At 42.0% G+C, this 17777-nt stretch overlaps 2 protein-coding genes across 3 annotated transcripts in view; one reads left to right on the top strand and one right to left on the bottom strand.

Moving 5' to 3' along the window:
• Nucleotides 1-7090, bottom strand: part of SAMD8 (sterile alpha motif domain containing 8) — an 18647-nt gene extending 11557 nt beyond the window's left edge. The window contains exons 1-2 of one of the 2 annotated variants that reach the window (XM_048311100.1): nucleotides 6960-7090; nucleotides 5600-5752 (exon numbers count right to left, since the gene is read on the bottom strand). The gene's annotated coding sequence lies outside the window, so the exon portion shown is untranslated. The remainder of the gene's footprint in view (nucleotides 1-5599; nucleotides 5753-6959) is intronic. The other variant, XM_048311101.1, reaches the window with a different exon arrangement.
• Nucleotides 6697-17777, top strand: LOC125329422. The gene is made up of 4 exons (XM_048311368.1): nucleotides 6697-7280; nucleotides 14548-14988; nucleotides 15274-15491; nucleotides 16557-17777. The coding sequence occupies exons 1-4, from the start codon at nucleotides 6697-6699 to the stop codon at nucleotides 16754-16756; spliced, it is 1443 nt and encodes a 480-aa protein (XP_048167325.1). The 3' UTR covers nucleotides 16757-17777.

Genomic DNA, 17777 nt, shown 5'->3' with positions numbered 1-17777 from the left:
AGTGATGTGGTAGTAGATAACACAGTAATACACCAAAACTAAAAGAGATGTATTCTCTTCATACAGATTTCTCAATAATTGTGTTCTTACTCTAGAATATTGCTTGGAGGAAGAAGAGACAGCTCAGCAACATTTTAGTCACATGGTGGTGACAAGTCACCAGAACAACAACCAGGAAAAAAGTTAACCACGGGACATTATGTGGAACGCACGACAAAACTTTGAAAGGCTACCAGTGAAGTACTAAAATGTTTACGCAATGTTAAAGACCCACAGCAGTAGAGAATGGATTTGTGCATAATTTATATTTGGTGGCACATGTACAGCAGCCATCTAAGAAACAGCTACGATTTCACAGCTCTTTTGTACTCAGAAAAACAGTCTAATTAACTAGAATGCTTCAGTCATGCCAACCAAATCTCAGAAAATACAAGGCAGTACAATACACTACTGCCACATACATCATTCAAGGCTTTCAGAATGAAAGCAAGAAAACAGCCTATTTAATCTATTATTTAGCTTCTGCCTATAGTAAACTGGCACTCAAACCCATCATGAATATTCAGCACAGTTCTGCATCTTTTTCAGGGGCACAGTTCTTCCAAAACAGAACCTCTTTCCTTCTCGCTTCTTTTTTAAAGGAGGTACAGTACCTATCATGCTCTTAATATAATTACTGGATTCAACTTTTTCTTCTGGCTTTCATCTAATAGAACCACAAACTATTTTACACTGTATCAGAGAAGATTCAATTTGCCAAATGAGGTTTCCCAGCAGTGCAAAAGGAATATTTTAGAAGAAAAATGAGCACACAAATCACACTTACCCTTCTAAAATAATTAAGGGCATGCTACTTCTGAAGATAGACTCTCAGGAGTTGATTGTATATTAACAACGTGTACTTAATTCATTGCTAAAATTTCTCAATACTTCATATACAGTCAATAAGTATATAAGCTTTAATACCTTGATTTAAATAGTTACCAAAAAAAAAAACACACCAAACCTACTACAATACCTGCACATCCTATACATTTCCTTCTCCACATAAAAAGGTATTTTCTCATTTTTATGTTATCTTAGTATTTTTGAAAGTTCAAGACGTTCAAAGGCTCAAAAACAACTGTAACAACTATTTTGGTCACACAGCTAATAAAATAAATTATGACATTTAATTTTCAACTAATCATCAGTTAATTGACCTTTTTTGTACTACATATTTTTACTTTATTCCAGGGTTGCTGTTTAATCCCAGATGGCAAGAAGATTCATTTAGCCACTCGCTCACTCCCACCCACACTGCCGCCAGCCTGCTCCCCCTGCAGTGGGCTGGAGAGGAAAACTGTTAAAAGGTAAACCAAATGGGTTCAGATATGAACAGTTTAATAATGGTAATAAAGTAAAATATAATAATAGTAGCAATGGAAATAACAAAAAGAGAGAGAACAACATCCAAGAAAGACAAGTGACACACATTACAACTGCTCAGCACCTGCTGACCTTTGCCCAGCCAGGTCCCCAGCAGTGGTCAGCCCCTCCTGGCCAAATCCCCCCTTCATTTATATATCAAGCAGGACATTCCACGGTATGAAATATCCCTTTGGCCAGGTTCAGGTCAGCTGTCCTGGCTGTGCTCTCTCCCAGCTTCTTCTGCACCTCCTCACTGGCAGAGCAGGGGAAACCGAAAACTCCTTGACTTAGGGTCAGCACCACAGAGCAACAACTAAAACATGACTGTGGTATCAACATTGTTCTTATACTAAATCCAAAACACCCAGTAAAAATAAACAAACTTGAGTTGCTTATCTGAACTTCCAACTTTCTTTACTCAGAAATACAGATGAAATACTGAAAAAAAAAAGTTGTTAATCACAGTGGGTTTTATAACACAGTAATCATCACAAGTTTTTCTAAAAGCAGTGAATGTAAACTCACCACCACAAATACACTCAACTTACTGATACTGTCTTCTAACCAAAGCAGCTTCTGAGGACAAAGGCAGGAAACTGTACCTAACCTAAGTGAATTCCATTCATTTGTCACAAGTCAAGTAGCCTAACAGCAGCCTAGTCTTCCTTCATCTGGCGTTGCCAGAATAAAAATCAACCCTTACCAAATGTGCAGTAAAAGTAACCTTACAAGACTGAATGAGCACACTCATCAAAGGTCACTACGGGCTGGACCTGGGAGAAAGTCTACATTAACCTCAACATGCAACTGATAGGACCTGCTCCTGTTTTTAAATGCTGTAAACAACAAGACACTTAACCGACTGCAAAAGACAAAGAAATGACCACAAAATACAAATTTAAAACGTTACACAGAGCAGGTAGCTAATTTCATCTCAACGGCAACAGTTAAATTCATTTTTTAATGACAAAGCAACCTATTTAAACCCTGAAACTACCTTCCCTTGCAGACTACTCTGCAGGTTTGTGGTTTAAAGGGTAAAAAGGTTTAAAGGGTAAAAAGCACTTTCCCTAATAATCATAACACCTGGACTACAATACAGATCCCTGTGTGCTACTGCTCCTGTTCATTTTTGAAGCTGAAGAATGCTACATAACTTTTATGCCACTAGACTGCGACCCAAGATTAATGCAGCAGAAGAGGCAAAGTGCCCTAGATAGCTGCATGTGTCTTCTGAAAGGAAACAGCTCTGGTAACTACTTTGCCTTCGACGTTACTGGTTTTATAACTGAAACCAAATAATGGGTAACATTATTTAATGATGAATAACACACATGAGTAACACAAACAAGCACAGACTTAAGCATCAGAGGGCAAAATACACTTTTCACCTGAGATCAGCAATGTCGGTAGCTAGTTAGTTGATTAGTTTCCCGGTACTGTGACTTAACACATAGCAAGATCATCAACAGCACGTACTGTGTGTCCCATTTTCTTTCACCAGCCTTTCAATTAACAGCATGAACACAAAGGCATATGTAGAAGTACTTACTTTTTTAAAAGAAAAATGTTACTTCATGAGCCATGAACATTTCTAGAATTTGGTTGGGGCATTTTAAGAAATAAGATGCCTCGGAGAGGCTGCGTATACCCTAGCTGATAGCAAAATTTCCTAGATGTATATTTAAATAGAGAAAATTAACCTCCTTTAACATGACTGTCCATGATTCTATCATGTTCCCATCTACTGAATTGCTGCCAGTCAACCAATAATTCCCTAACCTTCCTAGCTTGTAGACTTTGAGACAGTATACTGAGGTAAAAATGTGAACACTTGAATCTGCTTATCACTACTCTAGCCAAGGAAAAGCAGCATTAGTATCACAGTAACATTAGGCTGCAAACTTGATTAGAGCAGAGTCACAGCTGAAGGGTTAAACAACCTAGTTAGGTCTGCAGCAGTTAGCAGAGTGCTGACTGGTTTTGTTTATTCCAGACACATGCAAAAACTATTAGGACCATTACTGCTTTACCACCTGTCCTCAAGTACCTGGGAGAGCCTTGGTGATGTGTCCCTTGATTTTTTTCCCCTAGGTTCAATTCCCACAATCCTTGAGGGAAATTTTGGGAAGAATGCTGAAGCACTATCAGGTCTCAAGTGATTTAACCTACATTTGTGTATGAAGGTTTCAAGCTGCAGTTTGAATATAGGCCATTCCAACTCAGCCCCCCTTCGATGGGTCTGCTGGCTTAGGAGCACATCCCACATCTCCTCAGGGGAGAAGTTGTTCCCTGCAAAGGCTGCTACTTCGCCCATGTGGACAAGGCCCATGCTGGTAGCCTTGGTTCCCCAGCACAAAAAAGCTACACAAAAACCTTGTGCTGAGCCAGCCTGCAATAATAAGGCTACTGTCACACACCAACTTAGCAATGCTCTGCTGGAAAAAGAACACACAGCACTGCCTTGTTATGCAGCACAAGGCTGGGCTACTCTGCTGACTCTGACTTACTTGGGAAACTTGTCACCTGTTCTTCCTGGAAACTAAATTCTTCAGTGCTTATTTAAAGCAAAGAGCACCAAAGATTTCACTGCCATATAGCAGTGACTTAGTCCTTACCTTCTAAATGCCACCAGATACATACAATATGGTATCTTGTGAACAGAAGGACAAAAAGAACACGTGCAAAAACAATACATGATTTTTCAACAGTTTTTAAATACAATAGCTACCATACTATATATAAAATTGATCAAACACAGCACAATGCCCACCATGAGACAAATCCCAGTATTTTCCTGAAGCAAGAATACAGTAAGTTCAAATGCATAAATATTGCTGTAAAACTTGCACTGAGTTTTAATTAATAACTTTGGTATCATGAGATGATCAGCAGTAGCTTAACTGTACTCTAAAGTCTTAGTGCTATGCATGTTAAGTAAGATAAGAAATCTCAAAGTAACACTAGTTTAGTCTTAGGTTTTAAGCCATCAAGGAAGATGGGTTTTTTGAGAATTATTTATTGAAGCGCAGCTTGTGGATCAAATATTAGCATATATTCTTAGCAGAGTCTTTCTGTTGAGACACCTCCATGCAAGACTGACAGCAGCTGCTACAGAAAGTCCTGAAAGCTACACATATTTGTCTTAAGAACCACCAAGTACAGTTACATATTTCATCAAAATGAACAGAATGCTCACTGACTCTTACACCTCATTAAGCCAAACAGGTTGTATTATACTCAAGTAAACACTAACTCCTAATCTATGAACCAACTAACAAAACAAATTTTTATCCTACTGCTACAATTCAAGGCATACACAAGTGATTTTTAAACAACTGATCAAGTACTCCACCACTTACCTTAGGATGTCATTCATAGTATTTCATTACTATTTATCTAAGTTCTCAAACATTTTACATGCTAAATATCAGGTGTTAAGTATTTTCCCTCCAGTTTCAAGTAATAGTATATCCCTCCTGTAACAGAATGTTGGCCACTCTTTATCCCTATACAATTTAGGAGTAACACAACTAAAGTTTCCTTCTCCCTTTTTCTTCCCACACCTTATCTTACAATGGAAATAGGGGAAGACACGAACAAACTCTCCATCCAAATGAATACCAGAATAATATCTGAAGGCAAACTGTGTTTCATCTTGCTCTCCACAATCATTTACAATCTGATCTTTCTGGTCTAGTGAGAATCTAGTAGCCTGCTTCATTTTAGGTGCATTAAAGTAAGTAAGAAATAAAAAACTTCTAAAAGGTATGCAATTATCAAACGTACATACATTATGTAATATGGTTAGTGGATCGCAGCCAGCTAAGTGAGCTGCAAAGGCAAGCTCTATACAAAGAAAAGTGATACTACAGAACCCAAAAGGTTACAATTGCTAGGCCAACCTGTGTTTTTAATAGTATCCTACCAAAATAAACCCTCAACCAGCCAGCAAAAAGAGTATCACATAGAACAGCAAACAAGATAACTTAAAATTGTTGTGCTTTACAAATCTACAGAACATTTCCTTCACATCTAAGCAATAACTACACAACAAAAACTTACAAAACTTCCCAAATTCCTTTCACTTGGAATAAAAATCACTTCACACTAATCCTGCAGGTTAGTTGCACCTTTCTTCTACATCACAGAAAGCAAAAGGAAGAACAAGACACAGGCATTTCCTTACCTATGATATCCAGCAAGAGGCACCCCCTACCAAACAGGAGGGGCGTTTAAATGCCAGGAAATGTCTTCTGAGCTCTTGCCACTCCAGAGCACAGCATGATCAGCTGCTCTGTGGAGGTGGCACAGACACGGTGTCCAGCTGCACGAGGGAGCTCTGTGGAGACAGAGCAGACCTTAGCCAAGTGGAATCTTCCATCAAGTCATCTTACAACACAGAATGAGTGTTGCACATGTAAAATTTTTATAAAATTAATTTTGCAAACTGAAGCCTCAAATACAAAACCATGAGACCACTTCAACTTATTCCAAATGTTAACATTAAAACTACTTCTCATTTGCCTCTTCTTCCATTAGAGAGCTGGAAAAAAACTACCTTTTTGAAGAGTTAGGGGTTTTTTAATAGCAATCAGCAATGACTAAGTGAATGGTCCGAGGCCACCTAACGTATCAGTAATATAGATTTAAGAGACTGAGTCGGTAACAGTTCCAGTAGTTTCAACCTTCTCATGCTCAGGCCCTAAACTCGCACAAACCCTCTCTCCCACAGACAGAACCCTCCATTTAACCCTGACACTCGAAGAACACACGTGCAAACGAGTAACAGCACTGTTCCATGTTGCCTTGTTAATAATCAAATCCTACATACTCAACAGCATTTTTATTCAAAACTAAACGCTTTGTCCTCAGAAAACATACCAACTTTTTAGAAAAAATTAGGAAGACGCTGAATATCGATTTTGATCCGATCCAACCGTTTGGTTATCTGACTATAAGACTGACACAAGGCATCGTTTCCGGGAACGATCTGTTTGCTGCGGAGGCTGACACGAGAATCAGACACCACACAGGTCCCCTCTGCCCCCGGGCCCCACAACAAACCGCACGGTGCCTGCAGGCCCCGACCCCCGGTGCGCGCCCTGGCCCCGCTCGGCACCCGCCCCACACCTTCACACGCCTCTCCTAACGAGGCTGACGAAGTTCAGCCCGAAACCAGCACAGCCGGGCACAAGGGCTGACCCCTTCAGCCCGAACACCGCCGGCGACATCGCCCCAGCGCGCAGCTGGTGCTCCCGGGCCGGGCGCTCGCTCTCGGCAGAGATGTGTCCGGGCCAGGTGGGCGCGGTAATTACAGCGGAGGGGATTTTAGCGCAGGCAACACAGCACAGGAGGCTCGTCTCCCCCGGTAGGCGAAGCTGTTCTCCTCCCGCACAGCCTCTGCAGCGGGGCAGCCCTTTCCCCCCGCGACCCGCCCGCACCCGGGGCGCGCACACGCCGCAGCAGGGAAAGCGACGGGGACCCGGTGGGCTCCCACCTGCGGGGCGGCCCCCGCGGGAAAAGCCCCGCAGCCCGCCCCGCCTCACCTGCCGCCGAATGGCGGTGCCGCCGCGCCGGCTCTGGGCGCTGCGGCAGCGGCTCCTCCGCGCCCTCCCTCAGCCCGCGCCTCTCCTCGGCGGCGGCGGCGGCCACCGCCACCCCCCATCCCCCGTCCGGAAGCGGCGGCGGCAGCGCCGGCGGGCGGTGGCGGAAGGGGCGGGACGGGGCGGAAGGACGGGGCCCCTGCCAGGAGGGGCTTCGAGTTGTGGGAGACGCTTGAAACCACGGGTCGGCAGAGCTCCGCATCCTTCATCTCAGGGCATATGCCAGAATAAAATAACAGAGGAAACTTACAGAACCCTCATACTGTCAGTCCTCATATCGAGCACTCACTACAAAACATTTCAGTTGCACCATATTCTTTTCTGATGTCTGTAGCAAAATAATAAAACTGGCTGTCAGCACTTGGCTGACAGCACTCAGTCATTTATTCACGGGGATCCAAAGCACAGATGTGAACAGCACACACGACTTAAGAAAGCTTCAGCAAGGCACCGTAACTTCGGGAGCTCCACAACCTATAAATAATACAAATGGAGGGGATAGAAGGACACAGATTAGAAACAAATTGCCCCAGAAATAAAATTATTTTGGATACCAACTGTCTGGGGTAGCAGCCAGCCCTTTGCAACAGTTTGAGGAACATTCAGAATTTGTTTTGTTGATGATGTAATTACTATGAAGTCCAAGACAAGTTTAAGTTGCAGCTTCAGTGGAAATACAAAGGAGGTGCCAGCGTACCTCCCTGAAGTTAATGACACTAGCCTTTTCAGAGAAAGTGGCCTTGAGATCTTTGTTCTTAAAAAAAAAAGGATCTATTGCAAAGCTTGTATGCTGCTATAGTGAAACAAGGAAATTTTGCATTTCAAAATGCCTCAAAGCTCAGTCAAGTCGTCGAGTCATCGAGCAATCGAATGCAAATATGCACTCTTGTACTATCTCAGTTGTAATGGGCTATCTATCTACCGGGTGCTCAGAGCAGAAACCGTCAAGAACGTCTCACAGAAGCCGTGAGAACATCGAGCCGTGAGGCTCCTTTCCACAAGCCCTGGTACTGGTTCAGAGAAGCTTATATCTAAGCAGTCTGTTCTGTTCTGCTTTTGTATTTTACACTAAGTGATCTGTAGTTTCCCAAAATGAGTTGCTGAAGTTGGAGGGAATGTTCTACTTTCTTTGCCAGTTTAGCAGCGTCTGCAAACCATGTAGGAATCAAGTGCAATTTCAGTGCTCACCATGTTTCCCTTCTTTGCCTTTAAGGCACTAGATGAAAAACTGACGAATCTGAATTTATCAGTGACAAACCACAGAACACACACATATATATATCTGAAAAAAATCAAATGGACCTTGTCATCCTGTTAATAATGGATCTGTTAATAAAGCTGGTTGAAAGTTGAGGTAATTTTGCTTACTTCAGGTCCACATATTTATATTTAAAAAAACCCCCAATGTCTTGGGGTGACTTTATGACGTGTATCCCCTACCACTGTTCTATGCCCTAGCATTTATCTGACAAGGAAAACTAAATTACAAGAGAGCAAGGCAACTAAGTTAAACAACATTTTGTGTTTCTCTTCTTTACTGTTTTTGACATTAATTCTTCACCAACACTGCCAGTCAATCACAACTTTTTGTGCACTTCCAAGTGCCAAGTAGGTACAATTTACAATACATTGCTGCATTTGCTTGTATCTGAACAACTGGTTTAGACCAAAAATGTAAAAATAAGCCCAAACTAAAATTAAAAGTAGCTGTAAAAATAACTGTAGCAGGCGACAGAGCTGTCTCATCATGGAATAGGTCACTGTGATGGTGTCTTAAGCACGGTCCTGAAGCTAACTCACCTTTTGGGATCTCATTCTTTTCATGGGAGGTACCAGGAAACTGCTGCTTTGGCTTTGTTGTTTTATTTTACATACAAACATGCACTGGGGTCTCCCAGCTTACTGAGCTCTAGCTCAGATTCCAGGAAGGAAACAAAAATGGAAGCAGAAGTTTCCTAACTCTGTTTCCCTACACTGTAGCAAAACCAGCAATCCACCCAAAAATTACTTTGCGAATTCAGTCTCCAGACTTTAGAAATCTGGGTTGGGAAATTAGCTGTATTTAGACATGCATGTTAATCCAGGATTATCTGAAGTTTACAGGTCCTAAAGTGTGCTATTCCAGCAACAGATTTCCATGTAGGGAAGCCCTGGCCTAGAGCTGCATCCAGAGTAAAGGTGAAGAAGACAGACAGACAGACACATATACAGTGGAGAGCACCCTGTGCTTGGCTGTGGAGGCTGTTGGGTGGTTTGCAGAAGCAATTTGCCCAGTGGCAGGATAAGGAGTAATGGCCATAAACAAAGACATAAGTTCCACCTCAACATGAGGAAGAGCTTCTTTATGTTGAGGTTGGAAGAGCAGGGAAACAGGCTGCCCAGGGAGAGCATGGAGTCTCCTCTGGAGACGTTCCAAATGCACCTGAACGGTTCCTGTGTCACCTGCTCTAGGTGACCCTGCCTTGGCAGGGAGGTTGGACTGGATGATCTCCAGGGGTCCTTTCCAACCCGAATGGATCTCTGAGTCTGTGAACCTTAGCACTGGAGAAAGGCTTGATGGTCAGTTTCTATCTCAAGTTATCACTGCTAATGGCATTTTTCTGCTCTGTCTAATTTCATCACCTAGCAAATATTTTGAAAATGACTAAATTATCTTGCACCAAAAAGTAATAAAGAGCATAATTTAAAACTTGTCACACTTAGACATGTAATAGCTACTTAGTCGTTGCACTTTCAAACTGAAAACTACTTCTTGCTAACATTTGATATTCCTTAGAAAGGGTGAATTATCTAAGTAGTTGGTGCTTTATTTAACAGAAATTTCCAATAAACCTCATTCCGTCACTTTGAGTTATGTCACTTCATGCCGTGTGACATGAAGGCATTGATGTAAGTTTGACAGGCAGTGCCAGTGCTGACATGTCAGTTTGAGAATTTATGACAAATTATATGCTACAGATATTTTTAAAACAACTGTGGATTGCCAAGGAAAAAAAGTATTTAAAATGTGTAATAATACTGATGCATCTTTAGTTGAAAACAATTTATTCAATTCACATAGTTAGATTGATTTAATGTTCAGGCTGATACTTAATGCAATAAAAGAAAGGAAATTTATATCAAAAATTCCCAACTAGCTCAAGTTACAATATATTATAGAGCAAAGGAAAATGAGATGTGATCGTGTAATGGGCTTTTTAAAAAAAAAAAAAAGACAGTGTCATTAAGTAATAGTGTTAGCATTTTATATTTTGAAATAACCTATCTCAAATGTTAAGGCCTTACACAGAATAAAAAGACCTTAGCTGAACAGAGAATTAATTGCTTATAAAAATTCTCATTCGGCAAAGAATACAACATGGCAAGGGGGGTATCTTTCACTAGAAGTGTTAATTAATTAAAATCATGGTTTTTCTTCTTTTTCTGGGCTTGGGGTTTTGGTCATCTCATTTTTCTACAGATCAAGTCCTGCCTTATGATTTCTTCATAATCTCTATACTTCAGTTGACACATACTTAGGTCAGTCATGTGTGAACTTTCAAGCATCTATTTTATCTTCACATTTCTTAATTCCGTAATGGAAGAATAAGAGATTGAATGCCTAAGGATTAATCAAATTAGTGAACCATAATCATTGTTTAAGACAGAAAACTAGCTTATTAGAAGAGGATAATAAAGAAAAAAAGAAAAATAATAAACTCCATGCACTCTCCAGACAAAATTGTTCCATATGTTAAAAATGCATTGTTGTAGAGCACCAGAAAACCTTGTCTCACTTACTCACTTAGCGTTGCCCAAAATGTACCAGAATTCAAGTAGTTCTATTCTTCTTCAGTAGTTAACCATCCCAAAAATCAAATCCTGGAAACAGGCTGATGAGTGAAATGAGAAGAATGCTTTTGCAGCTGTATCTATAAAATCCTATCTAACTAAACTGTCATGCTGTAACATTTTCACTGTAAAAGCTGCCTTCTTTCAGGATATGTGAAAGGATTTTGGCTCTGTTTTCAATAGAGAGATGGCATGGCATCAGTTAGAACGGATATGAGTATGTTCAAGAAAAGAAATAGAAGAATCATCATGAATTTCCTGTTTTCAACTGCTGCACGTTTTCCTGGCAATGCCATGTGCTACCAGAGCGCTCCATGGCAATTTACACTGTTGGCACCCAATACATTATTAGCCAGGGAATGTTTGATTTAGATTATTGCACCAAGTACTACCTTCTAAGCAATCACAAAGGCATGGTCCAGTTAGAATGCTTTCTGTTTCATGTTCCAAAATTAATCACGCATTAATTTCAGCTAAACCAGCGGCTATTTAATATTTGTATATAATTGCATGCAAATGTTTGGTTTAGAGATGCCCAGCATTCCAACAGCCAGGAGAATCTCCAAATGCTTGGAATCTCGAAAAGTGCCTCCTGCACGGAGTGCTAAATTTGCCTCTATTCAGTGTGACCATATATCAGTCTGTTGCTTTCTACATCCTTTCTTAGTAGATTTAAAAGGGCCAGAAAAGAAGCATAGATGAAGAGAGGCAAATCCATCTGAAAGCCAGGTCTCTGCCTCGTGTCGGTTTCAAAGGCAGCTCCTGTCTGAAAAAGGTCAGTGACACAGCTTTACCAAAGCCACATTTGCAGACTATTAAATGTTTAGAAGATGCTAGGTGTGGAGTGGCAGAGTTTTGAAGTAGATTGATGTATGCCATACAAATGTTCGAGGCACACAGGACTTTGAGATCATTTTTCTGGAGTTTGTGGTTTTTCATTTGTCAATTTTCATGCCACAAATGAACTTTGAGCTCTTAATCATTGCATTTAGGGTAGAGGCTAATAGAAGTTTTAGAACTGAAAAGAGCTAGGCTTTAACATGAGTGTCACCTTTTTCACAGAACTTGATTAGCAACAAATGGGCTGGAGTTGTAAAAAACTGATAGTAAAGCCTCACCTTGAGTCCCCACCCAGAAACCTGAGAAAAGTAAACTAAATTGAACAACTTAACCTGCTCAGTCAGGTAATTTTCCTGATTCATGGGCACAAATCAAGCAGCTTAAAGCACACTGGTTTACCAAAACAACAACAACAAAACAAGAACAAAACAGAAAAACAAGGTAACATATTAAGGGCGTATATGTAGTGCTTGAAATATAACTTCAGCCATTTTCCCAGTTCTCTTCTCTGCTGGATCTGGCCAGCAGATCTACCCCCTCTAAACAAACACTGAAGCACTGTTACTTGTAGTCTCCCTCATTTCACCTTTTAGGTCAGAACATACATGGCAGTGGGAAGTAACAAGTCTCTTTGTATACGGTGTTATAAATTAAATTGGTAATTCGTGCTTGTGTACATAAATGTATATATTAATTGTACAAATAAAAACGCCTAAGCCCAAACCCCAGGCCGGGGACGGAGAAAATTTCGCAAGCCTTGGCAGCAGCAGAGAAGACAATACGGCCAGGAATTAATCAGCATACAAAAAAGTCTATCTCCGGGTGGAGGTAGACCTTATCTGGAGCTATTAACACCACACCTGATGAAACTGATTAACATCTCGGAGTCGTTAAAGGAGTATCCCATTCCAGGAACTAAGAATAACTGTTCTAGGAATCAGAGATGGACCATTCATCATCCAAGATGGACAATTCATCAGACCCAGGAAATGCTTTGTGCAGTCCAATTTCGGGACAAGAAAACATAATGAATATGCTAAATTGCAAGAAGAATAGAATTAATTCGGACTCTGCCCAAGAAGTGTATAAGAAGGAACCAGCCGAAGCAGCACTTGTGAACTTGGGGATCTGACGCGATAGAGGTCAGATCTGCGTTCACCCAGCACCGATCCCGCGCTCGGGGCTGACCTTTTTCCAATCATGGCTTTCTGTGTGACCGATCTTTCAGCCACAGAATAAAATCTATTTCTTTATTAAATTTAATTTGGCTGAATTTCTTTACTTCAACAGGAGGGTCTTAAACAGCTTCTTCCCTAAATAACACAGAATATAAGTAATTTCTGCTTCATGAAATATTCTGTACAAAGTCACTTTTCTTTTGTTGCATATGACTTGTCCTCTGATGTTGGAAACTATTGCATTGTATTATGGTGATCTCTCATCGAGTACTCCTAAGCACAGTTAATTAGTCCAGACTTTAATACCCAGCTTGAAATGGCTCCCCATGATATGTCTCTTGATAAAATAAAGCAAACCCATCATAGTATATCAATGTATGTGGAATAAAGATGGCTCAGACCTGACCAAGACTTCCTTCCATTCATCACCTTTTTTCCTACGTAGGATACCTTCAGCAGCAAGCTTCTCCTCTTAGGTCACCTTCTCTCCTGGATTGTGGAAAAGCATAACCATTTCATTTGTTTTGCCTTGCAGCTCCACCACTGACAATTTTGCAGCCCCCTGCCAGGAGCCACACATTGTACAGAAGCACAAGCACCACTGTACTTAAAAAGACCCACTAATACTACAATTTAATATAATGGGTCTCCAATTCATAGCTCGCCAGGCCTTCCTATATAAACTAACCCCGTGGCTTACAAGTTTCACCTGACAACCATTACACTCCTGATCTTTGTAATCTTTTCAACGGAGGGAGGTATCATGCAATATGTGGCAGGTGTATTGTATTAACCCAGTGAAGGACTGCAGTAGAAAATATTAAAAATATGAAGTACAATTATGTTAAAAGCGGGAACGTACTCCCGGTTCTAAAGTGATTTCAGCTTTTATTATGTGGCCTAAAGCATAGGGGTCTGGGGAAGTAGAGCAGGAGGGCTCCCAGTCAGCGACAAGTGTGGGTGCTGCAGAGCTGGCGCTGGATCTTCTTCAGAGCAGGGATGTTCCCAATGTTCAAGGTCGAGCGGCACACCTCACTGACCTGGATGCCCCCTTTTTATACTGTTTTTTGTCCCTTTGGATTGGTCTCGGTTTGGACCTTTCATTTGCATGAAGGTTAAGGCGCTGATTGTTTCTTAAGGGTTTCGTCCAGGCTGGCTCGTTGCTTGGGGGTGGGGGGTGGACTTTACTTAGGTGTAACACAGTACCCCTTTTATAATATAATAACCAAACCTTTTTAACAGTACATGCATTATTAACATCTAGCCTATTTTTGACAATTATGTCAGATAATTTCACTTGGTGAAAAAACAGTAGCTTCCAGAAATAAATTTCCCTAGATTGTCAGTGACAGGCAAGACATCTCATCCACTTGGTATTTAACCTCCTGGTGACCATGTTGGTAGACCCGCTGGGGCATTTCTGACCCTTTCACTTCTATGTTTTTAAGCACCTCTGACTAAATGTCAGACAATTGTTAATGGGACAGGGTTGCCACTCTTCTGGCCCTGGACAGGTTGCAACTTTTCCTTTATCGGGCTTTAACTGCTAGTGATGAATGCACAGATCTCGCTGAGTGCCACAGCTGTGTCAAAGACACGTCTGGGGACAGTCACAGCCAGTGTTGGTGGGGGGCAGGGGGCTGTGCAACTTGTGGCTGACGTGCCCCTCTGCTGTGTGGCAGAGCAGTGCGGCTCTGGAGACCAGGCCGGAGAAGCAGATTGGAGCCGGTAAAGATCCAGGAATGCCCAGCTTGGTACCTGCATCTGTTTCAAGCGGCTGTGCCGGTCGGGGCAGCGCAGAGGCGAGCGGCCAGCGCTGGGGTGGGGGCCCCGGGCCACCGCAGCGCGGGGACAGCCTGGCTGCCCGACACCTGTGCCGGCCCATCTCGCACTGAGCGGGGCTGGCAGCGCCCCAGTGCCGCCTCCGGCCGGCGGGAGCGGCGTCTCGCACCGGATCTCAGCATGTCTGCGGCAGAGGCGCCGGACACGCAGGACCCTGACGGCGTTGGGACACTCCCGGAGGATGTGCCCTCCCTCAAGGAAATCGAGCAGCTCCTAAACACTGGGAGGCCCTCTTGCAATCACGTTGATGAAGTATGGCCTAATCTCTTCTTAGGGGACCTGTAAGTACAGCTTTATGGGCACACCTCTGCCATACCTTCTGTTAGTATGCCTCATGGGTGCGGCTTTAGACAGCTCATAGTTTTGCTAATTGCTGCCATTTACACTGCAGATAGCACTATTTCCGAGATAAAATTATGACTAAGATGGTGTTCTCTTCTCGATTGGCCCTTAGAAGCAATGCATAGGCTGATGCTCCAGCAAATGGTTTGGGAGACGAAATCTCACTGCTTCTGCTCTGGGAATATCTCTGCACCCATCTTGATTTGTCTTTGTCTTTTCCTTAGAGTAACAGCTCACAACAGATTTGTTTTGTGGAAGATGGGTGTGACCCACGTTTTAAATGCTGCCCATGGCACAGCATACAGCCACGGAGGCCAGGACTTTTATGGAGCAACCATTGATTATTATGGTGTACAGGCCCATGACCTGCCAAGCTTTGATATCAGCCAGTTCTTTTTCTCTGCTGCACAATTTATCCACAATGCCTTGAGCACGCCAGGAGGTACGAGATTATTGTTGGTCACATTTTGATGTGAGTCAGCAGCCTCACATAACAGGTCAGCTCCACAAGTTCAGTGGCGGACAGATCACTACACGGTGTCGTGCCAGGTGCTGGTCACCTGCACAGTGGGTGGCAGGAGAAGGGAGTGCTGTGTACGTGGATGTAGCTCTGTCTGGGTCCCAAAAAGCTGATGTGACAAAACAGATGAATGGGGAGGGGAGAGGAGGGGAGAGGGAGGGAAGGAAAGGGGAGAGAAGGGGAGAGGAGAGGAAAAATTATTTGGAAGGTAAGGCTCATTCAAAAAGGGAGAAGCAAAAACATGCATTTTAAATGGACACCCTCTTTTGAGACCGTCTTATAGCAACTGTACTTGCAAGAACAAATTAATAAAAAGACAAATGTCCTGATTTCTACAATTACCGACTGTATGAAGAGGTTCATGTATTGCAGATGAGTTTCTTGTGTGAACAGGGCCTGCAAGGCTGTGCCTCCAAGAAGATTTACCTTTACCCAAGGAAATTTACAGTGAGTTCCACAAGAAGCTGAGCTTCTTGGCAGTGGTGCAATAAAATATTAATTAACCTGTTTTACATAAAAGACCATTTCTTAGCATGAGTAAACTGGCATTAATGAAGCTGTCTCTATATCACAAGTTCTGACTTCAAAATAGAATTACAGTTGCGTCCAATTGCCTTATTATGCAATGGTACTAGGCCAGTCAGTTTTCTTGATGGCTAATGTGTGTGTGCCATCCATTCAGGCCAGATTTTAGCATTCTTTCTTGCCTAAGCAAGCTCTCTGAAACTCACGGGTCTTCTTTTCCTCATGGTTAAAACAGAATAACTTCATTACTTCAAGAGGGTTTTCTTTGATTTACCAGTGTTTCTGAGATCAGGTTGGGATCTCATGGCATTTCTCATGCAAGTGAGCGTAACAATGGCAAATTAGACTTAACTGTTAGCAGTTCATGTGATCTATCAGAAGAGTAAGAAAAACATTTAAATTAAGCTTCATGTACTGTACTGCTTCTCTTGATGATTGTAATTTTTTTTTTTTTTTTACCAGCCAAAATATTGGTACATTGTGCAGTTGGAGTAAGCAGATCAGCTTCCTTAGTCCTAGCTTATCTCATGATAAATCACCACCTCCCATTAGTTGAAGCCATCAAGACAGTGAAGGAGCATCGGTGGATTTCACCCAATCGTGGTTTTCTGAAGCACCTGCGAAACCTGGATGTTCAGCTACAGCAAAGGAAGGACTGCTGAACGGACAGCCCTATCTACATTCACTTTACTGAGTTTTACCCTTCAGAGCCATTGTGCACATACAACTTCCCATGATCAATGCACATTACAAAAATGAAGAAAATTATGCATCAAAGTAAAAGGCCAACAAGAGCAGTAAATGGTTTAACTCTGATAGCTTGGTTCCTCCAAAACCAGCATGGCCAACATCAGCACTGGAACCATTGCACAGGGTGAAACTGCTGTGCCTTGAGTGGTGCTACTGGATGAATCCACTGAAGTGGTTAAGATAGACCAAGTTTGTCCCTGGTTTGTGTTCATGCCAGAAGCAAGTTCCATAATTGCATCTAGCTGTAAAAGATGTTTGAGTCCCCTTTACTTGGGAGCGTAACATAATTGTTTTTCTCAGTTTTGTTACAGTTCTCACATGCATGTTCTCCTAAGAAAAGATTTTGTGTTTCAGGCCTGATGATGTGCCAAGGGCAGTTTCTTGAGAGCCTAGGCACTCCTACAGAAATGTGCCTCTTTTGGTGGTCTGCTAAATTATTACAGTGTTATAGAAAGCTGTGACAGCCGGAAGACCCACACCATCAGAATAAATGTCTGTGGTACTTCTGCAGCCTGGGTCAGCAAACCCCACAAGTCTTTTCTTGTTAAATATGTTTTCAAAAAGATAATGTATATCATGTAGTATATTGAGAACATTAAAAACAATATGTCAGGTCTTCAAAGCATTTTGTAATTTCAACTCATAAGTTTGCTCACATTCCAAAGTATCCCAAGTCAGTTCTGTGTCAGTGGCTTTGAATCACTCATGGTTTAATATCAGGCAGACGATTAGCTTACATCAGTGGCTTGGTCTAATTGATACAAATTAGTTTTAAGCTGTTTTGAGGATGTCACTTCTCCTATCACCAGTTAATCAGTACCTAAACCAATGTGATTTTTAATACAGCATCAGCATTTGAAATTCACGCTACCACTCTGCCCGAAAATTAGCTTGTTACCTTGTGGTGAACCATGAAGTGATAATTAAATTTGT

The sequence above is a fragment of the Corvus hawaiiensis genome, chromosome 8 (genome assembly GCF_020740725.1).
Source record: "Corvus hawaiiensis isolate bCorHaw1 chromosome 8, bCorHaw1.pri.cur, whole genome shotgun sequence".
Taxonomy (NCBI): Eukaryota; Metazoa; Chordata; class Aves; order Passeriformes; family Corvidae; genus Corvus; species Corvus hawaiiensis.
This window is presented reverse-complemented; position numbering and strand designations above follow the sequence as displayed.